At 39.5% G+C, this 25502-nt stretch overlaps 1 protein-coding gene across 1 annotated transcript in view; it reads left to right on the top strand.

Annotated features, from left to right (window-relative positions):
* Positions 1–23375, top strand: part of si (sucrase-isomaltase (alpha-glucosidase)) — a 65044-nt gene extending 41669 nt beyond the window's left edge. The window contains exons 29-48 of the mRNA XM_040131112.1: positions 11–107; positions 737–849; positions 1126–1251; positions 2763–2891; positions 3100–3216; positions 3355–3417; positions 3640–3756; positions 3869–3959; positions 4114–4252; positions 5172–5305; positions 5499–5533; positions 6168–6284; positions 11778–11926; positions 12756–12840; positions 12995–13051; positions 13744–13868; positions 14267–14355; positions 15930–15979; positions 18666–18836; positions 22937–23375. Of these exons, the coding sequence (XP_039987046.1) occupies positions 11–107; positions 737–849; positions 1126–1251; positions 2763–2891; positions 3100–3216; positions 3355–3417; positions 3640–3756; positions 3869–3959; positions 4114–4252; positions 5172–5305; positions 5499–5533; positions 6168–6284; positions 11778–11926; positions 12756–12840; positions 12995–13051; positions 13744–13868; positions 14267–14355; positions 15930–15979; positions 18666–18836; positions 22937–23014 (2082 nt within the window). The 3' untranslated portion in view covers positions 23015–23375. The remainder of the gene's footprint in view (positions 1–10; positions 108–736; positions 850–1125; positions 1252–2762; positions 2892–3099; positions 3217–3354; positions 3418–3639; positions 3757–3868; positions 3960–4113; positions 4253–5171; positions 5306–5498; positions 5534–6167; positions 6285–11777; positions 11927–12755; positions 12841–12994; positions 13052–13743; positions 13869–14266; positions 14356–15929; positions 15980–18665; positions 18837–22936) is intronic.
* Positions 23376–25502: the final 2127 nt, after the last annotated feature.

Here is a 25502-nt window from a genome sequence, read left to right as displayed (position 1 = left end):
TCTGCCACAGTACAAGATGAATTGCTATGGAGTGCATCCCTTCTATATGGGCCTTGAGACCACCGCCGATGCACATGGTGTGTTGCTGCTAAACAGCAATGCAATGGGTGAGAGATGAAACACGCAAACACAAATACACAGAGTCACATCCATGCTCGTGCATACAGAAGCATTGCCAGCGCACGCACATTCACCATATGCAAATGCAATCAGCCACCCTCATACAAACATAGACATAATCACACTCAATTACATATGCAGTGAGAATTTATGTATTAATGAGTGAGGCCACTTTCCATGTTTTGAGCACATCTCCTTGGACAGGGAGCCTCACATAAGGCCAGCACGGCGCATACACACACACACACGCGCACACACTACTATGGCTATATGTTTCTCACTTTGCAAGACAGAGTTGAGTTGCTCACTTGGTACCAATGTCCTCCTGCATCTATTTCATCACCAGATTAACAAAACTAATTACTAATTCAACTGTCTTCATGAAAAATTGAAAGAAATATTTACTTTTTAATGCATTCCAACCAGTTTTAAATTTAATATTTTCAGAAAGTGCAATTTCATATAGAGGCTCCTACTGTACAGTACGCTTGATTACCCCTTAAGCACTAAAATGTTCGTGTGGAACACATAGTTCGTTAGGCAGACACATACACTCATATATACCACTTCATATGAATTTTTAAGGGACATAAGAGTCTTATTTGCTTGTATCCAGATGTGACTTTCCAGCCTACTCCAGCTTTAACCTACCGAACTGTGGGAGGCATCTTGGATTTCTACATGGTCTTGGGACCTACACCTGAGATGGTGGTGCAGGAGTACACCGCAGTAAGTCTTCTTGGACCTCTGGTTTGTTTGCGTCTATAACTATTTGCATTCGCCTGCGTATGTGTGTGTGTGTGTGTATTTTGTGTCTGGCCCTGGGCCGCTGTTGATGGACTGCAGCAGCTGGGAGTTCCTCGCTTCATTGCGCTCTCTCATTTAGCCACTCTAAACACACACACACAAACAAACACTTCATGGATGCTGTCCCGTTTTCCTGCAAAACAACTTTTCTCGGTGCTGAACTGTTCTGACTTACTTGTTTGTTTTTCTTCTTAACAGCTGATCGGGCGACCAATTCTACCTGCCTATTGGTCTCTTGGGTTCCAGCTCTGTCGCTATGGTTACAACAACGACAAAGAGATAGAAGATCTATATACAGACATGAGGGCAGCGGGTATACCCTATGTAAGTGCCCAGACAAGGACTTTTTTAAGAAGTCAGAATTCAAGATAAGGACAGAAAAAGAGGATTGATTTACAGTCTTGTACCTGAAAATAATTTTGTTGGCAATCTAAAAACGCTACAAGAAAATACAAATTTTCAACTCATATGTTCCCATCCATAGTTGGATTCAGGTTTCAGTGAACCAAATCTAAACACAGGGCAACACAGTGTCAGCTTTTAAATAATTGTCTGTCTCTACTGCAAAGAGAGAAAAATTAATAATGCTTTTGAAGTAATGGATTGTGATTCTTTTTTTTTGATTAATTTGTTTAAGTTTATTTGCGATAGAAAATATCACACCTCATGTGCAGCAACTTCATAAATGCCGCTGTAACAGAATGTTACCTACATTTGCCGAGACGCTTCATTCATTCAGTGCCGTGGCGCAAGGGATATTTTCACTGCTCTCATCCAAACAAATGCAACATGATAGCTTCTTCTTTCATGTACGTTGCATATAGCAGATACATGCACTCAATGGAATAGACTGAGATAAATCCAACAGAGTATCTACCCATATTTTACAATATGGTTGACTGTATGCAGACAATAAGTACATAAAACTAAATTAGATAAAATCTAGTGGGATGAAGCAAAAGGGACACATTTTGCATTGGCTGCATCCAATTTAACATAAAGAAATGTGACCTCTGATTTCATTTGAAATCCATTCCATGGTATGTTTCTCTGCCTCTGGATGTTTCAAGTTTGTACCAGAACCAGTAACTCTCTCTGACGGTGAAATATGGGATTCCCATTTTTGCAAAATAGTAGAAGTAACTACGTTTGTACCCATAAATTTACAACAAATTATTTTCTTTTTTGTTTATAACAAAAAAGAAAGTAATATTCCTCCGTGAGAGCACTGTGTCTAACCGTGGCAAGATGTCCCATGTTGAAACAGGCCATTCCCTTCATCATGCAGAACAGAATATAAGAATTTCCATCGATAATCAAGTTATACCGGGAATATGCTTCGACAAAGCCCTAACCTGCAAGGAGCTGACACCAGCCATAAGGAATCCTGCATCATTAACTGGAATGAAAGAAGCAGAAAATGCAGCTTCTTACAAAGGCTACAAATCAGCTAGCTTTACAGACTAACCAACCTCAAACTGCCGCAGACACACCGGGCAGCCAAATCGGATGAAGTTTTATTCTTATAGAAAGCAGACATTCATTCACTCAATTACATCCACATAACTTACACATAGCTCTGTAAAGTTCTGGGAGTTGAATATGTAGAAAATAGTCATCCAAGGACTAAAGTGACATTCATGAGCCAATAAAAAAAATAAAATAAATCACAGTCTTTTACTGTGATTTTGTCATTCCAACAGCACAAAGCACAAAGTCCTAAATTTAATACAGGAAAATATTGCTCTTTAAATTAATGCTATGTGTTAAATTTTGGTCTCATTCTGATATTTGTAATAATACAAAATCAGTTGAACTTCAGTTTTCTTCTGCAGGATGTGCAGTATGCAGACATTGACTACATGGATCGTCAGCTGGACTTTGTCCTGGATCCAGAGTTTAAAAACTTGCCGGCCCTGGTTGACCGCATGAGAGGAGAGGGCATGAGGTTCATCTTCATTCTGGTAATGACCTTATATCATAAAGTACTGATACAGTCACATGACTGGGCACTCAAGGATCAGCAACCATGGGGCCGGTGTAAATATTTTACAGTAATATTAAAGATGTCTAAAGCTTACAGTATATCTGTGAATGTTAAATTTTAAATTACTGAATTACTCGCCACTCTCTACTACTGAATATACGAGCATTGTCTGTATTTAATTCCAGGATCCAGCCATCTCAGCCAATGAGACACGTCATTACCCTGCCTTTGTGAGAGGTGAAGAACTGGATGTCTTCATCAAATGGCCCAAAAACATCAGTAATGAAATTGTGTGGGGGAAGGTAAGAGGGAAAGGATAGCCAAACACACAAGTGGAAAAGCACACCAGCATGTATTGATTAAAAAAGACTTAAGCTAACGGACACAGTGATGACTTCTGCAGAGTGTGTGGCGATTTGATTCATAATCTTTTTTTGCAGGTCTGGCCAGATTACCCTGATGTCATAGTAGATGAATCTTTGGACTGGGATAAACAAGTAGAGGTACACTATTTTTCCATTTTCAGCTCATTGACAGATAATACTTCCTAGCTTCTGACATATTGGAAAGTATGCCTAAACATTCCAACTACCAATACACAGTGTGTGAAATTTTCCCTTACGCCATAATTAAGGAAATGCATCGGGAGACAATCAATTAAAATGCATGAGACCCTTCAGTATTCAGCATTTCATTTCCGTTTTTTTTGACTGTCCCATTTCCAGTTCTACAGGGCTTACACCGCATTCCCCGACTTCTTCCGCACTACAACAGCAACGTGGTGGCATCAAGAAATCCAGGATTTCTATGAGAATACCATGAAGTTTGATGGCCTCTGGATTGTGAGTGACCTGAAAGAGAAAATTCTAATAAAGTGTCCTCATTTGCATTCCACTATCATTCTGCCTGATTTTCTTTTGATTTCCATATTCTATTATCTGTCTTCATCTGCAGGACATGAATGAGCCTGCCAGTTTTGTCCATGGCACAGTTGGAGGGAAGTGTCTTGGTAATCCTATTCTAGAGAAGCCTCCGTACATGCCATGTAAGATGCACACAGTTCTATTTTTTGTTTCTGCTAATGTTGTAATGAGGTTTTTAAGCTATGACGACAATCAATCATTAGCAGTATGCATTTAAAGGATTCCACATGTGTGTTTTATGTGTGTGTGTTTTGTGTTTGTGCACACTCCCAAAAGCCTTGGAGTCCAAACATCTTGGCTTAAACCATAAGACTCTGTGCATGAACAGCGAGCAGACACTCAGTGATGGAAAGAAAGTCAGACACTACGACGTCCATAGTCTCTACGGCTGGTCCCATACCAAACCTACCTATGAGTAAGTGTATTCATATTTGTGCGCCTGCCTGTGTGTGTCTTTCTGTGTTAAGATGTTCAATATTTCTTCTATATTTTAGGGGGATCTATACAATAGATGGTGTTATTCTGCACTTTAGCAGTAAATAAATTACCTGTAAGATAGACCGATGCTCTTTTTATTTAAACATAGAATTTTGCAAAAGTGTAAAAAAAATCCATATGAACCAACACAGATGACATACGCTCAAGTTTTAACGTATTTTTTTCCCATATTTTTAAACCCAGCAAACAGGAGACATCTGTTGGCAGATGTGCATGATACCAAAAAAATGTGTTTGTGTTGCCCATACTACATTAAAAAGAATAGAAACTATTTTAATAATCACAATCCTACATAATCTGAACACAAATGAGTTGTTGGTTGAAGAAAATAGAAAAGAGAACAGGGAAAGCAGGACCATTCATGGCAAACACATTCAGGAAGAAATGCAGCCACAGGAGATGCATAACTGATAATCTTCCAGCCATCCACAGAAATATGGTCTAATCAAATCTTTATGATAATAATCACCAATGTGAAACTTCATTGGTCCTTGTGGTAAAATTGTCTTCTTACCACAGGGAGGCCAGATTGCAACGTTAGCTACAGAGGAGCCGGGGGATGCTCAGCATCATTGGCCCTTGGGTCCAGGTGCTTTAGATTACGAATGATTTCATTTTAGCACCAAGTTGAATTTAACAATCCCAATTAATTTGTTAATTTGCTTCTAAAATGGAGGTACTTTATTTAAGAGCAAGAAGACATTTCTGCTTGTTGCTTGTGTGTGTGTGTGTGTGTGTGTGTGTGTGTGTGTGTGTGTGTGTGTGTGTGTGTGTGTGTGTGTGTGTGTGTGTGTGTGTGTGTGTGTGTTTTATTTCAATGTTCTCTTTCTGTACAGTGCCCTGCTGAACGTGACAGGTAAAAGAGGCATAGTGGTGACGAGGTCCACTTATCCCTCCAGTGGAAAATGGGCTGGACATTGGCTCGGGGACAATTCTGCCAGCTGGGACCAGCTTTACAAATCCATTATAGGTATAGGTATCCATTATTTGAGTTAAAATTTGGTACATACAATTGGTGATGGTAGTCTGAATTGTAATCAGTTATCTGACAATATACAGGTCTATCATACTTATGACAACAGGGTGCTTGCAAACTGTGTAGTATCGAAAAGAAAATGTGTTCTTCATCTTGGCACAACTCCTCAATTTCCTTTGTTCTACAGGCATGATGGAGTTCAGTATGTTTGGCATCCCTTACGTAAGTATCATCATCTGATCTTGGTTTTGACAAGACATAATCTTTTGATGTGACCTTGTCCTCTCTAAGTAGATTACGGCCTCCTGAGAGATGTTATTTTGTTTGCTAGACCCTTTGATCAAAGGACATCTTAAGATACAATGTGAAGCGTGTCATTACAAGCCCCAGCCCAACCAAAAAGCCTTGGGATTGTCTGTCCTGACCTATACAAATCTCTTATTAATTGAGTAGTTATTGTTGTCCTGGCTTTCTCTGTCTTTGCTTCTTTTACCCTGTGTCTCTTTGTCGTTTTTTCTCTCTCTTTTTGTCCTGCTGTCCTCTCTGATCTCCTCAGTGTGTCTAATAATAATTATTGTAATCTGAAACCTTATTGATCAATATATATAAATCATTTGCATTCCCACAGCCCAGCCACAGGATTAAACACACAACAGCATCCTTCATTCTGATGGTGTCTTGCTCAAGGACATTTCAGGAACATGATGTTTGCAACAAAAGTAGTGTGACCCCAAGTTCCTGTGGTTGGAGGGTGCTCACTGTAGTCACACCTGCACCCTGGTGCCCACATTTTTTCTCTCCGTCCATCTCACACACACGCATACGCTGAGACTCTCTGTCTATCAATCTCTTTCAGACGGGGGCAGACATATGTGGGTTCTTTAACACAGCTGAGTACGAAATGTGTCTTCGATGGATGCAGCTGGGCGCCTTCTATCCATACTCACGCAACCATAACGGCAAGGGAAACCCGGTGAGTGAATTCAGAACAGGAGAAAAACACTCACATAGAGATGTACTGGGCTGTAAACCCACTTAAATTCAGTTTTTTAGCTAAAAATACTTATCTTTGCTCTTGTTTGTGGTTGGTTATTTCATGCTGGTGGTCGGCTAGGAACCACAACTTGGCTTAAACTCGGAATGATGTCAAGTTTGTGCATTCACAAATGGTAATTTGGGTTTAAGAGACTGAGATCCTTGTTTTTCCAGGGAATTCTCATCAAATTTTACTTGTGTTTCCTGGGTAAAAAATACCTGTAGATACATTCACACGTTGAAGAACAATTCTCCTGTAGTTCCTCATCCCACAGAAAAAATGACCTCAAGTCAAAGTTAAGATAGTCACTCTCTTCTCTATAACTACTCTGATATACTAAAACTGGTATCAGTAAGACAATCTGATGATTGTACTGTATATGGTAGTCATTGTGTTTTTTCCACACCAAAGTTTGGAAGGGTAGTTGTTCCACTACCACATAATCTAAAGAATATGAAGGATAACTCCAGAGAATTGAAAATAAACATATTTTTATTTAATAATTATCCAAAATTCTGTGTTTAAAATTAAAATGTAGTTATGATTTGATTTTTTTATTCTTTGTTTAAAATGTATTTTTTAATCCTGTCAAAAAAGGTGACATTCTCGAGAAGTAAAAATTTTAGAATAATGGGAACTCCTTCAACCAAAAAATCTTACCAGAAAATGGGCAGCACAGTACAATTGTTCAATATGAGCATGCTCTGCTTCACAACTCTGCAAAAGCTGAATGCTTTCAAGGGGTGTATGAGCTGATGTCACGGGCCTCAAATGGTAGCACTGGTGCTCACTGTAGCTCGAGAGATGACACAAATCTGTTTTCACTACCATATTCTTGTGCTCTGAAAGTAGGGGCTCATTTTGTGCTTATGTTGTAGTAATGTTTTTATAGTTATATGAAAAACATTTATCAGCACTCCTATTGTTTGGAAAAAATACAAACCAAGTTGCTCTCTCGACCCGTCTCTCTCTTAATCTGCGTCTGACATACACACATGCGCGCACACACACACAAACTCACAAAAAGATAGACCTGTTTGGTGGTGTAGTGTCGGTGGCATTCATTGTAGCGGTGACCTTTGAGAGCGTTGGAACACATCTGAGAAATCCAATAATGCCCGCCCGGAGATCGATTCCACCGGGCGAAATTTCTCTGCACTGGAGTCTGCAATACTAGACAGGACACAGGTATGTGTGCGTCTGTGTGTGGGGGGGCTGTGGATATGTTGTGTGTCAGTGCCGGTGCTTTTTAACGGCATGGAATGGGGATATAATTGAATTCTCAAGGTGATCTGGGCACCAGTGCACACCACCTAACCTCCACTCCTCACACACATACACCCGATGATTCCAATCATTTAATAATGGCTTGCAAATGGGTGTTTAAACATGGAGAAAATTGACGGAAAAAGCACACACACGGCAGTGGAGGGCGGCACAAATATGAGAGTGTGAGAGGAAGAGATAAAGTCAGGGAGACAAAAAGTAAGAGAGATAGAGAGAGATTTGGTGGGAGAACAGTATAGGTATTTATACCAAATAGGAGAAGAGGAACAGAATGATTTAGAGGGAAAATACTGACAAGCAAATATGTACAGATAAAGGAAAAAGGCAGGGAGAGAGAAGGTCATAAGCTATGAGACAGAGAAAAAGAAAAAACGATGAGGGGTAAAATTGGTGCGGAATTAAACAAGATGGCAATTTAGCAAGTTAAATGGTGGTGACACAGGACAGTGATAAGGATGAAGAGAGGTGGGACATGGCTGAATAAACAATTTACCGATTTTGAAACACCAACGATCAAGTCAGAAAAGGAATGTGTGAGAGGAGGGAGGTGAAAGGAGCAAAAATACTCCAACCAGGACTAAGAGATGGGAGAACAGGGAATCAATGTCAGCTCTTTATGTAGTCTACTGTAAAAAGCTGTGTTTTTCCAGCCAGCCATATAAAATCTCCCATCATCAGACAGTTAGTGACTGTAACCTCCAGTCTGCTTAACAAGGCATTTTTATAACAAAGTATTAACGCCAAAACCAGACCAGAGGGTACACAAGGTCAGAGACAGTGGAGAGAGAAAGAGAGAGGAGAGCTTTTGCACAGTCATTCCCAGAGCAACGTCATGCCTAGTGTCTCTTTGCCCTCAGACAGCTTTCAGTGTTGACCTCGAGATAATTTCACTGCACCAGCAATATACTGCAGTGTCCACAGTCATATCAGAACAATGCAAAATTAATTAAACGAGATATGTTCTTCACCAAGCCCGTTTCATCAGCGTAGTCATATACGACATATCATTGATTGTCTAAATATATTTTCTTTTGTCTGTCGTGAGCTCTGCAATGCAAAACAGAAACTCAAAAGTTTATGAGATGGGGCGAGGGAGTAGATTGCAGACAGAGAAATGTTGAGAAAGACCAAGTAGAGGAGAGAAAAGATGAGAGGGGCTGACACTGCCAGATAACCAAATTTTTCCTTGAGCCGGGTGAGTAAGTATGTGCACACACACACATACAGTACATACTGTATTTGTCTACAATCAGAGTATGTCAAAAAGGCCTTTTGCCACTGTAAATGTGGCCATAGATTAGGTGATTTCAGAAGATGGATTCTCTGTCTGCTTCTCACTCTTCAGCACTCCCTGCTCGCGTCTCTTCGTCAATTCCTCCTCTGGTTTTCCGCAGATGAAAAGTCTACTTCGAGGGGCCCAACAAGACAGTGGTTTAAATATCAAGTCATGGAGGATTTGTGTGACTTTCTGAATAAAAATAGAAGTTAAAACAGATTTTTTGGGAGATTATCTTGTTGGTGATCTTAGCTCTTATTAATCTTGATTGAATGAATAATAATTTAGTCTACAGAACATTAGAAAGTAGTGCCTGTCACAAATTCCCAGAGCCAAAGGTCATGACTTCAAATTCCTTTTTTTGAAACCAGAGAATTTTTTCTTTGCTAAATTTGCAGGGCATATAATAAACATATATATGAGTAGGATGCCAGTGTCTCCAAAACTGAGAAATCCAAAATGTGAGGCAATACATTATTACAACTCTTCCCCTGACTATCCAGCTTTTCACAAAACTGGGTAGACGGCATTGATTGAAGGCTTGGGGAGGAACACAGATCTAAAGTGTTCTTGTCAGTTGTCTAACCAGACCTGTGTGCTTGACATATGCCACTAGTGCACTAGCTGCCAGCAAAGTGTCTTCAAATTTTGGGACAGTCTTTCTGAGTTCAACAGTTTTTAAGGTATGCCTGAGCACAGTTTTATATACAGACACGGTCCTTTAAGTCAAGGCACAAGTAGGGTGCAAGAGCAGCAAGTATATATTTGAGCCTTGATCAATTACCGTGCAACTTTTTTCAGAATAGTTGCATATATCCCAGCACAGACACCAGCTGTTGATGCAACTCTGCAAATGTTTGGTATAGGTTTTCTTTGGTTTGGTGCAACATAATGCGAAAGAATCGCTATGTAGCTAATCTCATGATGATCGTCAGTCGACATACTTTATCAGTGGACATTGCCACAGTTATGTAAGATGTAATCTCTGAAATCCTACCTCTTTGTGGCTGTGATATTCTTAAAATTTCTGGTTATGGTGGCACACAAACACATCAAGCCCCCACATTAAATCCTGTGTGATATATAAAACCTGTTAATCCCCACGACAACAGATAGAGAGGAAAAGAACAGAGGAATGTCTTATTAAATCTCATGAAAATTGAAAATTGAAAATAACTGAACCGACTTGAGCCTGAAGCTAAAAACAGCCAAACTGCCTGAAGCTGGCCCTGAAACCTGGTACCTTGTCCGGACTAATCCGGTTTAGGCTGGGAAGCCGAACTCTACTGTGTCTGCATCGACTGTATAAATGTATTCTTTTTAATTGTAAAGGCAAAACAAGGTCATGCACACTTATTCACAGTCATTTGATCAGTCTCTCTCTCTATCTCTTTCTTACACACACACACACAATTTAGCAGGATAATTTTTTGTGAACACATCCGATTGTAAGGCATTAGGGTGCACAAGGAGGGTGACTGAAAAGGGAGGCAGGTAGAGGAACTCCTGGGTTTCCAGATAATTACAATCTTGTGAATTTGCTCACAAAATTAAATGATAATCTGGTAAATTCCTTAGGTCGTACGATAATGGAAATGTTCTGTATTCAATCATGTGCTGTTAGGCCTGTACTTAGTAACCACGGGGCTACGGTTAATAATTGTTATCAAATCTGACCCAGCTAAACTGCAGCTGGGAAGAAAACGTCTGTCTTTTTATTACGCTCTGTGAGGATTTTTATGGTTATATCTGATGATTTTTTTTTCTTAAATCCAGAGGCAGGAGACGCATACACACAGATTTACAGTTAACTGCATAACGCACACTCATGCAAATGCAGTACACGCCAAGACACATACACAAACAGTATCATAGAGAGGAGCATATGGTGATGACATGCTTCAGGTAAAAATCTTCATGATCCTCACTGTGTGTTCGCGTGTGTGTGTACCTGCTCAGGCTGATGATGAAAATGAAGCTAATACATTTAGATTGTCCCATATTTACAAATTGACAGTACACCATGCCCTCTTTTTGCGTCCTTGTCCTTTAAGAGGATGTTACGCGTGTTGCCAATTAAAACTAGGTAAATGTCAACACAGTGTGTGGCAAAATAGGCTGAGCGTCATTTATAAGTGCAGGCAGGGCATTTGAGTATTTTGTCCATGCTATAGATTAGCTAGTGTTGCTGTCAGTCCTTCCTCGTGCCTGAAGTTATTCATTTTCAGCATTGTTGTGAAATCCAAATGGGAAAGAGTGAACACTACAAACACAATGACAGGTTAAGAGAAATGCAGCTTTGTGTAAATGTGCATTTATTTCACAGACAACTCTAAAAGCAATACATTCAAACTCCACTGGCTTTTTTCTGCATAGCCCTGCATGTCTGTGTGTATTTGTGCTTGTAACTGAGAGAAAAAAAAAGTTTTTAGCATGTTCTGTAAGGTTACAGTTCACGATTTAGAAAGAGCCCACTTTATGACTAGCATAGTCAGACTAGTATTTCCCCAAAGACTGACAGCTGCACCTGCAGAGTTGAGGGTAAATTTATTGGCACTATCAAGTTCTTTGGTGGATTTGGGGAAGTTTACAAATTGCATTTTGCAGCCTTACCCTCAGTCAGTTAGCACGATATCATGTCTGTAGTCATCAAGTGCATATTCAAGACCCTGAACTGACCTGGAAACATTAAAAAAGGCAGCAGCACACAGCATTTCAATCCAGCTAGCAGGAAACCAAAAGTCCAAATCCTGCTTCAACACTCATTTGTCACGGCAGATAATTAACACAGATTTATTTTTATTTTTTTACTATTCATTTTGGTCAACCTGTCCTCAACCACTACTTTTTAAATATTTTTCTTGCAGAGGCAAGACCCTGTTTCTTGGAATTCCACCTTCTCCGAAGCGTCCCGGGACGTCCTGAACATCCGTTACACCCTCCTGCCCTACCTGTACACACTGATGTTTGAGGCTCATACCAAAGGAAGTACAGTAGTCAGACCTCTTTTGCACGAGTAAGCAAAAACACACAACACACACAGGTCTTTACTTTTTCTGCGAACGTCATGGCTCTCGCATTACATGTAATCACTTAATCAAACCATCTAGTTATAAACAGCATGGATCTTTTATCCTGATTGCTGGCAAGATAACCTGATTTTATACTACATTGCTTCTCATTACTATGCAGAATGTCACATGTGTCGGTTCCTGGACTAAAAACCAATTTAGGTAGAGCTTTCATTTTAGTGCTTCAACACGTTTTCAGAGCCACTCAGTTTTAATGCCAAACTCATTTTCAACTAGTTAGAATATGTTACCGTCAAAGCCTCCCTTCTTAGCTACACGTGTTAAGTTCGATGGCAGAAACATTTTTTTCCCTCTATTTATATATCCTTACATTTTTCAGTGAGGTTAGAAAAGCTGGTGTGGGACATTTGCTCATTTGAATAACTTGAAAAGGAAGAAAATTAGAAGTGTCTTCCCTGCCTCAGCAACTGCCATTAAGAAGCCCTTGAGCAAGGGTCTTCAAATCCAGCGAGACTGTGTAGAGGCCAACCGTAGATGACTCTGTCTGCACTTGGCAGCTCCCAGGTGTGAATGTGGGAAACTTTATGAAAAAAACCAAAAAAAACCCAAAGCATATTTATTCATTTTAAGAGACTCTTACAAAGTCACAGATGGTGTTTAAGGAGCTGGCTGGTTATTTGGCTTGCATCTTCAAACCGCTGAATTCTGAATGGGTGCTTAAACAGTCGTCTGGCCTGAGGAGACAGGAGAGAGCATTAGAAGCTTTTATTTTTTTCAGTCACATTTAATGGCTTCTGTGTTGGTTTGTCACAGGTTTGTCAGTGACAAAACTACATGGGACATCTACAAGCAGTTCCTCTGGGGACCTGCTCTACTTATCACCCCTGCCCTCGACAAGGTATAAACACACATACAACATGCTTTAGCTTTTTTTCCCCCTGCATTATTTAAGATGTCCCAAATGCAGCTTTTCAATCATTCCAGGGATAGCTGTCAGTCTATCTCCCCTGGCCTGTATTTCTCTTTTGGTTTACTGACTATGTGATCGACAGGGAGCCAGAAATGTGGATGGCTATGTTCCTAATGCACGCTGGTACAACTTCCACACGGTGAGTATATGTCTCTATGTGGCACCGAAGCAAAATTACAGAAAGAGGTAACAGCATCTGACTGGCTGATTAGTTTATGCATAGTGTGGGTGTACTTTGATAATATCCTAACATATGAAAGTACATCTGTACACCTCCTCTTGTGATGAGGTGATCTAAAAATTATTTTTACAGTAGGCAGACCAGAACCAATACAGAGAGAGACCAAAATCTCAACAACAACCAAAACCCAAATAACAAAGTAATAAGAGACTTCTATGACAACATCATTAAGGAGCTGCAGCTGAACAACTGCAAAAGGCACCTTGATGACAAAAGCAAACATCCAATCACTCTTTCTAGCGAGGGGACACCCCATCTGTTAGACGGCATCATAAAGCCAAACAAAACACAAGAAACAATATATACTAAATTGGGGCATGGGATGGTGGAGAGGATTGGTTACTTCCATTTAACTTTGCCCTTCAGCATACAGAGAGGAGTAGGCTGTTAGACAAAAGAACACTGGAATAAAGAAATTTGCAAAGACTTCCTTTGGTGTGTAATAAATTACAGAAATGTTTCAGATCTAGCCTTTATAAATGTCACATATTTTTCCCACAAACCAGTTGCTGAAGAAAATGAATCAAAGTTTGGTTACCAATAGTATTTATAGTAATTTAAAAGTATGTAATTATTGCTGCTTTCGTCAGGCCAAAAATGTTGGAGTGCGCGGCCAAACGGTTAGTATGCCCACACCCATGGACCATATTAACCTTCATATAAGAGGAGGATATATCTTACCCTGGCAGAAACCAGAGAACAGTACATATTACAGGTAAGTGCTCACACATCATGGCTGATACATCATGACAGCACACAGCTGCAGGTCAGCGTCCCGTGTGTTTAGTGTGAAGTGTGTGTTTTCTGTGGGGTGGGGTGAGGGGGTAAAGTATATGTATGCATTCCTGCTCTGTTTGAATGTTTCTCTGTAGAGAGGTAGGTGCCATGCATGACAAGCTTTCATCAGAATGAATGTCATCTATGATCATTAAAGAAAGAGGCAGTGAGAATGAAAAAGAAAGACTGTCAGAGGGTGATGAGAGTTCCAGCAGCAGTGAGATCAGGTGGATCCCCCCAGCAGGAATGTTAACATATTTGTTCTCAGCAGCAGGTATTAATAGACGTTGTCCTTTAGCAATCTGCTATAACCCTCTCTACCTCCTTTTGTTTCAGTCGGAGGAATCCTTTAGGACTGATCGTTGCTCTGAGCGACAGTGGAACTGCTCAAGGCTCTGTCTTCTGGGATGATGGAGAAGGAATAGGTAAGTGAAAGGTCACACACACACACACACACACACACACACACACACACACACACACACACACACACACACACACACACACACACACACAGAACACACCATGTCATTTCATGTTTTTACACGAGTATTTATAGACTGATTATTCATGATAGTTCATGAAGTCATTCATGAAGAGTTAGTACAGGTAATTTCCTTTAAACAACTACTGTATTGGATGGATTTCCATGACATTAGTACACAGATTCATGTCCCCCTGATAATGAATTATGGTAGCTTTGGTAAACTCTCTTAATCTTGTTCATTGCAAATATGTGCATGCGAAATAAAATGTAGCCACCAAACACTTTTTAGGAGAAAAGAAGACACTGGAATAAAGAAAGTTTACAAAAAAAGCTTACAAACTGGTGTGCAGACAATAAATACCAGAGTTGGTGTTTAAATGTAAAATCAGTCAGAATTATTTGTCTATAGAAGCAGTTTTGTAAATAGGGAAGTGAAGATCAACATGAACACCTGCAATACCCCACTATGTCTTTACACTCATGTACAGTATGAGAAAGCAAGTTGTTTTTATAGAATACGGTTTTCTCCATTGATTGTATCAGATAGACACAGTCAACTACAACGTAGTCTCCCTCCACTTTCTCAGTTGTTCTCGCACACACACACACACTCGCAGAGACACACACACGAAAAGAATCAGGCTCTGAAGTGCTTCTGTGAAAAGATGCACTCTGTGAAAGGCGTGTTTGTGTTGGCACAAAGGAGAAAGGGAGAGATAGAGAGAGAACGAGGGATGACAGAGAAGGGGAGTGACAGAAACTATTACAGTAGTTCCCCATGTCTCCATCACACCTCTTTTATCTGCTCCCTCGCTCCTCTCTTCTGCGTCTCCCTGTCTGTCTGCACTGTAGCCTCCCTATGTCTTTCTAGTTTGCTTTGCCTCTCACTTTAGGGCCTGGTTACCTGTATTATCTGCTTTTTTGATGTTTTTTGGTTTTTTGGTTTTGCATTTTTTAATTTCACTTCAGAGGGTTAGCTACTCACTCTGCTGTCAGTCAGACTGACCCATCAGTCACTCATTCATTAGTTATTCCCTCATTCATTCTACCAGTCCTATGTTCACTCATTCATGCAACCAATTAATTATTCAGTCTTTTATACAGTTAAGAAGTGTAGCTTGTCAATTATTAAATTTATCACTACCCTAATTCTATTATTTGCTCATACAGAGTAGAGTGTTAACACCTCCATCCAGTCACTCAGCTAGTCCGTTTTTTTAAATGTATTTATTCATGCAACTACTCAGTGTCTTGTTCACTCATTAATGCAGGCCCTCACTACACAACTTATTCACTGATGCACCTCATCCGGTGATCACTTATTTGTCCGTTCAGTTGGTCAATATGAATAGGCTTATCCATACAGTCCCTCGTTTATCCAGTTGCTATCTCTCTCTCTCCCACAACCTCACTATCTTTCTGTCCCTCTGTCATTCATTCAAGTAGTCACACACCTTTTATCTCTGCCCCTCCATTCCTGGCACTGTATTCACTCTGATTTTCTCTCCACAGACACGGTCGAGAAAGGACAATATCTCCTGACTTCCTTTGCAGCAGAATCAGTGAGTTCAAGGGCCAACTACATGCCACGTTTCTTTTTTTTCTTCGTCATCATTATTGTTATTAATGCAGCGAGACTGGAGAATAAGCCCATGCTTTACCATGCAACCGGGCTGTGGTAGGCGGATGTCAAAGGCTAACTTTTGGAAACCATTAGCACAGAATTTATATCTAACTCTGGGCTGGTGATTTGAATTTGGCTTTTACTACTTTTGGCTGCGGCAAAGTTCTGACATTAAAAACTTTTGACACCTGTTGTTGCGTCACTTAATAACAGCACTATTAAAAATAGATTAATTTTCATTAGAATTCAACCACCGTATACAACGACTTTAACAATAACCATTTCAGTCTTTGATGTAACTGAAAAGGTAAGGTAGTAGAGAGGAGGTCCAAATACAGAAGGCAGAAGCTTTTATTAGCTTGGTCTTCTCATTTAGCATTCCTGTGCATGTCATGGTGACATTACAATGGTTTTACAATTTTAAGAAGAGAGAATGTTGCCCAGTAAGTTTATGGAGTTTTATACTGAAATCAGATGCTCCAAGTGTAACAGTAAGAGTCTAAGGCCTTCGTTCAATCACCAAGCCGGCACCCCTAATGAAGTCACAATGTCACAAATTCTTTAGGTCCAAGGCTTTTGTTGTGCATGCACCTGCTTATTATTTTCGTGACATGAAACTAACATGCTAGCAAAGAGGAGGTTGGAGTGGAGCCACTATGGTTTTGTTTGTACAGCTCACAGTGCGTTTCTGGTACTTGTATTGGGCACAAAATTGCACTTACATTTCTGTCTGCTCATATAACCTCATATCACAAACACAAGCAAAAGAGCAATTTTGTGGCTTCAGTTTGCAAAACACAAACACTGATTCCAAAGTGACAAATAACACTTTTGTGTATGTTGCACCTGCCTCTTTCACCTTGTACAGATTTAAATGTTTATCAAAATACCAAATACTAGTCACCAGTGTGATTAAATCAAACTCTGTTCTGGTTGGATTAATGAGTGATTCTTACAAATAATGCAATCCACAGATGCTTCCCTCAGGCCCTTCGCTTAGAGTGGATTGAATATCTGTATCCATCATCCAGCATTAACAAGGACACACACTACATCTACAAGCTCTAAGTTGATTAATATCCTATGTGTAATGGGTCAGACACCTTACTTTCATTAACCATCATTAACCAATATCCAAATAATTATATATTAAAACATGACAAGGGGTCCCACAAAATAGAAAGACTATAGTGCATACAAGGGGTTATATATATTTTTGGAGTAGTCTGCCAGATAAAGCCTTGAAAATGAATATAAAAAGAAGGGGTCTGAGCAACAGAAAGGAAGGTAAAATTTACTTTTCACTTCTCATATTATGATGTGAGTGTCTACCAGGCCACAGTTTGATCACATTTTGACTCAGACATGACAGAAACTCCTTAATCACTTGGACTAATGGGACTAACCAAGCCCCATTTGCTTCTTAGCCGGGAAAATGCACACAATCACACACAGACACACATTAATGAGCATGAATTTAATCACAAACATATACACATACACATACATTACGTGCACACATCTAGAGTATACACAGACACACATATAGCTACCATGGCCAAACATCTGTGGCTATCCTCTGCCTACCATCAGGCTCATTCCAAAGCAATTTCACACAGCGATAAAACAGGCACAGTGTCTGACAGCCAAAGGGGGGGAGAGAGAGAGAAAGGGAGCGTAAGTGTGTGCGTTTTTGTGTCTGAATGTGCTTGTTGTGTGTGTGGGTGTAGATGGGTGTATGTGTGAACAGGCAGATGTGAGAAGATGAGGATAAGTTGGGCAATGCGGCCAGTGCTGCCTGGCAGATTAGCAGATCGTATGCCATTTTGGATGGCTATCTGTATGTAGATGTGTGGATGTGTGTGTGCTTGTGTGCTTGTGTGTGTGTGTGCGTGTGCGCGTGTGCGCATGTGTTTCTGTGTGTTCCTTTAGCACCATATGAGTTTTGGACCTTTGGAGTAAGGCTATTTTTACAAAGTGAGAACATTTTAGTCTTCCTCAGTCTTTAAGGGGCTGTCAATACTTCGGTTAATTGATAACACACGTGTGTGTGTGTGTGTGTGTGTGTGTGTGTGTGTGTGTGTGTGTGTGTGTGTGTGTGTGTGTGTGTGTGTGTGTGTGTGTGTTTGTGTGCCCAAGCACGTATGTTTCTCACAGTGTGAGCATGATAAAAGCACAGATTTAAAACCATTCACACAATCAAAATCTCCATGCAGAAGATTACCTACCGAAAGCAAGGCATAGCGAAAAAAATTATAATATGGAAGATATAAATCTATGGTTGGAGAAAGATACTCAAATGTTAAATCTCACTCAGTAAAGATTTGAAGCATGGAATAAAACCAAAGGGGGGGGGGGGCACTCCATGGCTCAGCGCTGAGCACATTCTCAGCAAATTGTACAGACAACCCTGTAGGTTGAAAGATTGATGACCCGCCTGTCCCACAGAGCAGCACCTCTCTAGAGTACTGTAAAATAAATAAATGCATTGGATGAATCATATTTTAGCAGATACTGATTAATTTGAATCAAGTATTTGATTTTTGTATTATATTTATGCCCTTTCTTATAACTCTCTTGGTCTCTTTGTTTCAACTGCCCGTCTCCAACACTTTCTCTTCCAGAACACCTTGACCAGTCAGGTCATCCACAATGTCCTGGCCCCTGCTGACCGGTTGATCCTGGGTGTGGTGAAGGTTTGGGGCGCAGGCAGTGTTAAGATCACAGCAGTGACCTTAAAAGACGTAACTGGAACGGTGCATTCACTGACCCCGCAGCACAATCTTGACACTCAGGTCAGAAGAATTTGGGGATTTTTACCATTTAGTTACCATAGTATATTTATTCATGATATAATAAATGGAGTTTTATAGATAGGTATCTGTATTAAATTACAAGTTACAGTTAGTATATTACAATCTGAATCAATTATAAATAAAAACATTGTTGTCCTCCCTCTAAGTTTTTAAATAAGCTTAAAATTATATGCTTTTGATAATTTCTGCCATTGCGTGCTAGCTTCTCTATGATAAACACAATTCAACGGACTGCTGGCCAACATCATCAAGTACAGGTCAAAATTTCTGTTACTGTGAACAGCTAAGTGTGTAGAAGATGAACTGATCTCCAAAAGGCATAAAGTTAAAGGTGAAACATTATTTTCAACATTTTAGGCATGATTAGTGTATTGTTTTTGTTTTGTACAATTTTAGAGTGAGAAAAGGAAAGGAGCCCCATAACAAAGTTTGGGCACCCTAAGAGATTTGAGCTTTCAGATAACCTTTACCAGGGTCTCAGAACTTATTTAGCTTGTCAGGGCTATGGCTTGTTCACAATCATTGTTAGGAAAGGCCAGGTGATGCAAATTTTGAGCTTTATAAATACTCTGACTCTTCGAACCTTGTCCGAACAATCAGCAGCCATGGACTCCTCTAAGCAGCTGCCTACCACTCTGAAAATTAAAGTAATCGTATGGGCGGAAATACCTCAAACAAGATGTGAAAGACTCTTAGCTGCTATGAAAAACTTTACTAGCTGTGATACTTAGTGGTACGTAATACTAAGTACTGACCATGCATGGTGCCCAAACTTTTGTTTCAGGACTTTTTATTTTTTTGTCATTATGAAACTGCAAAAGATGTAGGTAAAAAAATAATCTTGCTTAAATTAAGAAAGAAATGTTTCATCAACTTTATACTTTTTGGAAATCAGTTCATTTTTTACTCACTTAACTATTCACAGAAACAGAAATTTTGACCAGTGGTGCCCAAAATTTTTCCATGCCAGTGTAGTTGCAGACAGAAACTGACTGATAATGTGTGGTCCTATTTACTCATTTGTTGATGTGTTTTATTAAACAAACTACATAATACTGAGCCTTTAAAGCCACAGAAAAACATTTGAAGAGAACTGAAAAATGTTTCCAGTTTCCTATTCACAGCATTTGCTTAAAATCAACTGTAGGCATTGTTATTCAGTAACAACTTTTTTTTTTCCAAAGTCTTATTCACTGATCTTTAAGAATATAAATACTAGACTGAGGCACCTGCTAGGAAAGATGGGAAACTTCAACAGCAGTGGAACCATATTAACTATTACGTATACAAGGGTAAACATTCCATTGCATCCCACATATGAACTCAGCTAAATTTCTGCTCTATTGACCTCAAAATAAACAAATTAATCACTGTCTAACATTTATACAATCAGTGTCATTGAATTTAATAGTGGATTTGTGCATTAATGTCATAGCTCAGTGAGCCTGTTTCATCATTACATGAACTCATTTCATAAGCACACCCCAACTTTCAAGTTGATTGAGCATTTCCCTGCCACTCAAAAACTGTCACTACAAAAAAAAAAAAAAAGACCACTGTCAGGTTCACAGCCAAAACCCTGCTGTGCCGCGCTTTGTCATCTAATAGCTGTAATCAACTCTGCATTCCCCCTGACATTGTTGTTTTGTAATGAACACAGCGCTGAAGACTCGACCCAGGACAGTGATTTTAAAGCTGCTCATGTAAAATGATTATCATTTCCTCTTGCTCTCTCCATTATTTGCTCCAACGGTTGAGCAGAAAGAAACGTGACAGAAAATCATGGGAAATTGTATACACAAAGAGAAGCCCTTTTAGAGTACTTGATGATTCATTCGTCCAAAGGGCCTTGCAGTACCACAGTTGCTTTCAGTTTTGAGCACTGGCATTTTGTCAGCTTTTTACATCAAAGGAATTTCCCACAGTATCGTATGTGTCTATATCTCCTCTGTAGTCCTCCATAGGACGATCAGTGTCAACTGCAAGGTTCAGCTAAGGGCGCTTCAGAGTAGGGTGAAAGTTCACGAAAACAGGGCTTGAGTTTAGGTCCTCATGATGACCTTGCATCATGCTAGGTTGCAGAGACAGTAGGTAGAAGAATCCTGAGATGTAAAAACACGAATTGGAGTAAGGAAGAAGAGATGAGATGTAAGAGAAGATGGGAGATAAAGTTGCTATTTTACAGTGAAACGTATACTCTATATGTTTGAGATGGAGGAAGGCTAACACGGAGGACTACCACTACAAGAGCGTGAAGCAGAAGAAAAAGGACAAAGGAAAGACAATGCCAGGTTTAAAAAGTTGGCATGTGTTCTCTCTCCTTATTTGGCCTGTGATAAAATATTCCTGTAGAGGTTGTGTACTGTACTCAGTGCACTTATCAGGAGCATGAAAAAGATCGCTACAGAAGCTCCATAAATAATCACCCTGGAAGTCTTAGATTTATACTGTTCTTGGAGAAGACGGACAAGGAGAAGCAAGAGAAGAGGGCAAGAATTGCAGATGAGGAAAGTCAGGATGACGGAGGGATTTTGAGTGTGTGTGTGTGTGTGTGTGTGTGTGTGAGTTGGGGATGCACGGATGAGTTGAGCATAATGAAAAAACAGAAAGACAGTCCATCTTTGGGAATGAGGGAAGGACGGACAGAGCGCGGTGGAGGGAGAGAGAATGCATCACAGAAAACAGATGGAGAGAGGAAGAGAGAAGTGAAAGAGATAAACAGGGAGAATGAAAGATGGGCGGAGGGAAGGAAGAAGGGCAAAGAGGAAGGAGGGAGAGAGAATGAGGATGACACAGTATGCACATGGTAATAAGTGTTTTTTTCTCTACGAGACAATCCATTCATCTCCCTAAGTATTGTCTGATTGGGTAACAACTTGAAAGAAGCAGTAAGCATCTGGCACACAGTGAAGTGGGAGAGGTATTTCTCTCTTGTACAGGACAAGATGTCATTTACAATATCTCCTCACATGTATACGTCCAGGCTTGTGTGACTTACTGGGGACCCATGCTGTGTATAGGACGTGAGCGAAATGGCATTATTGGCCTTTAAAGCAGATACAAGAGGAGTGCACTGTACATTGTCATCACATTTAGTAGACCTAACTTAAAGGAAGGTATTCTAAAGAAACAAGGAGCAAGTTCCATCCATCCATTTATCCATCCATTGTCTATACCTGCATAAGCATTTGTGCAGGATCGCGGGCAGCCTAAGCCTATATGCAGAATGCCCTGGGTGAAAGGTGAGGTATAACCTGGACAGGCCACAAGTCCATCGCAGGGCTAACATATACTATTCATACTGACATTCAAACTTAGGCCGATATAGAGTCACCACTTCACCGAACTTGCATGTCTTTGGAGATGAATCTAGTTTAGACATCAAATGATTAAAAAATAAAATCGCATAAAAAATGTTTTGTATGTATGGTACATTTTGTTGATTTCTTGGGACATACATACTTATAAATACAAATGCATATGACTTTTCCTAATTTAATGAGAACATTATTTAAACTGATGGCATGTTTCAGAAGACAGCTACAGAAAATGATACATTTGTTTGGGCACTCAGAGACCCCAGCTGTAAAACATGGTCAAATACAATAGATTTATATTATTATCTATATTTGTGATTGGTGGCACGCAGTTATACCTCTCCACAGTCTAAATGACACAAACTATAAGTAACATCACTATTACGATCATATACATTTGACCAACAGAAACTATATATTTCTTCATGCATGGCACATATAACATATAACACTGTAATGACAGTGTTTTATGGTCCATTTCAATATTTTGTCACCTTCATCAAATGTGGAGGCCCATTTTGTGGGAAAGGGAAAGTTTACCAACTACTGACTTTTCTACATAGTGGGTTTTATTAAGGTCAAAATAAAATGAAAAAAAAAACAAAAAAACATTTGAAAGTGAAAAATTCAAAATTCCAATTAAAATTTTTACAAATACAGCCCTGGGGTCTGTTGGGCCCCAGACAAATAAAGACATAAAGCCAATGTTAACAAAACAAAAGTTTAATGGTCCCATCTCACGCCCTCTTTTTGTGTCTATAGGAGCTGATTATAGATGCTACTCAAAAGTCCATACGTGTGGATCAGCGTTTTACCATAACATGGACGACCGGCATCTGATCAACAGATCAACAGTTTCTGTGTTTCAATGACAAACAATTACCATACCAGTACATAAGGGTTCTTTGCCATGGCTTATGATGTGAAATAAATGCAATGTTTTTCCAATGTGAAAACACCTTAATAGGCTCATTGCCTCACTAATGAGCCCACCTTATAAATGTTCAGTTTTGGTTGCATGATACAACCCTAAATACCCTTTTTTTAATGTATATATATATATATGTATACATTACTGTGCCTTTAAGCCTTAAGTGACATCACACTGGACTGAGTACAGGCAGAAATAATGCCAAAACATAACATGTATTAAATTTACAATACATAACTTTGGAATGTAACTGTTTTGTTTTTCAATAACCTCAGTGCAAAACAACAAATTAATAAAGTTCTTGATGAAAAAACTTGTATACAGTATTGGCTGTCTTTGATGAGATTGAAAAAAGCATCGATACCAGTGGCATGAATGGTTTCCTGAGCACATGCTAGTTACTTCTTGGGAGTAACTGGAATATCTTAAAGTTAGTTGCAGCTGATGCAGCTGAAACTGACGTTTGCATTATTCTCAGTTCACAGCTTTTTGGGGGCAAAGTTCAAACTGCCTTCTTCTCTATTTTCTGTCCTTGTGACTTGTAAAAACATACGAATAAGTTTATTTTCTTTTAAAATGTTCGTTTTCAGTAATCAAAAACTCAACTGTGATCTTTAAATATCAAGCGCTAACTCAATACCATTTACCTTCACAAATTTAGGTTCTGTTTCATTTAATGATGAACAGGTGAAAATATTGTTTCTAACTCAAGTTACTGTCACATAATCCATTTAATAGTGGAGGACAGAAATGTCAACGTAATTTGTGTCCACAACACTTCAACTGCAGAGTGAGTAATTTTATGAAATTGTTCTGGCCCTACTTTCACCACACAGACACATAAGTAGGTAACCAACAGCTGTGCAAAAGGAGTGAACAGGTGTTTATAATAAAATAAAAAACAGTCAGTACTAATGATCAGTGGAAAAAAAAACATTCAACACATCAAGTCTGCTTTTGACAACTGAAAATGTTTTGATTCAATAAATGAATAACGCCGTGATGCTAAGCATAATCTTGTAGCACAGCAGTCACCAACAGAGTGACAATGGCTAAAGTGGAATTATGAAGAGCAGTTTAGCTTTTTGGCTACATTTAGTTCTATTGCCATTTAACTGTGTATTTTTGGCACCTGTGTGCTTCACATATGCATTAACCTGTGGTTCAGTGTGGTTGTGCCAGGAACTAGACACTAACTCTAGCTCTCACCTGCAGCGAGCTGTCTACCTGTGCTTTGTCTCGTCCCATCGCTTCCCCATGGAATGATACTGTCCTCCATTATTCAGCCTGCAGTAAATGTAATGATATCAATTTAGCCATGGGCAACTCAAATTGATTTCCTCTCTAATCGCCACTCCACAGGAAGGAGTGTGAATGGTGGATGCGGGTGTGTTTCTGTGCTTGTGTCCACAGAAGTTTTCATTTTTAGATGTAATCATTAATTCCAACCGCTGTCTTCAAGCAGGGTATTTGTGATTTTGAAGAGAAAACGTCCCTGTTTTGACTTCCAAAACAAAGCCAGCCACCCACGGGTACCAATGGGACTAATTGAGCAGGTGATCTGACAAGGCATTTTTCTTGGATTCGTACTGAAGTCATAATAGAAGAAACCCAGAGAAGAAAACTGAAACAATCGGCTTTTTTCTGTTCTACATTTCTAAGCTAGTGTATTCTGATTTCATCAATTGTTACAAAACAATAGATGTGTTACATCTCTAATCTTGCTGGTGAATGAAACTACATAATGAATGCCCCCCTGACATTATCATCATCATCATTTGTTGTCTTGCATAAGTGTTTTTACATCTTTTCTTTTCTGTCAAAAAATGCTTATGAACTACCTCGACAGACAACACTATGGGGCAGTCAAACCTGGCTGACATTAAGAGAAACTTACATCCGTTTATGCTTAGAGGTGTTTTGGTGAAACTTTTTTTTTTTTTAAAGAAATGTTTCTTTTGCATTAATTAATGAATTTTCTAGGTTTCAAGACTCATTTCATGCAGCACATAGACCTAAATATATGAGTTTGATCTTCACATGACTTCTTCCACGTAGTTTAAAGAAAAATGTTCCGTTCTTCTCACGCAGTGAAATAATGTTGCCCAACAATTCTCACACAAAGTCTCACTCACATCTTATTGTCCATAGATCAATCTGTTTTTTCTCTGACTTTCTGAAAGAGAATCCATCTTACCAGACGACATGCTTTTTAAATGAGTTGCAATAACAATGTGTCTTTGTTACTGAGTTGACTGACAGATACAAGTGTGTCACAGATGAAGGGGGAAACAAAGAGATAAAACAACATGAAAGAGGGAAAACACTCTGACAACATCAAAGACCGTTACACATGACGGGCGTGTGTAATTGTGTGTGTGCATGCACGTGTACTTA

This window comes from Xiphias gladius, chromosome 7 (genome assembly GCF_016859285.1).
Source record: "Xiphias gladius isolate SHS-SW01 ecotype Sanya breed wild chromosome 7, ASM1685928v1, whole genome shotgun sequence".
NCBI lineage: Eukaryota > Metazoa > Chordata > Actinopteri > Istiophoriformes > Xiphiidae > Xiphias > Xiphias gladius.
Note: the sequence above shows the minus strand (reverse complement) of the source record. Positions and strands in the feature narration are given on the sequence as shown.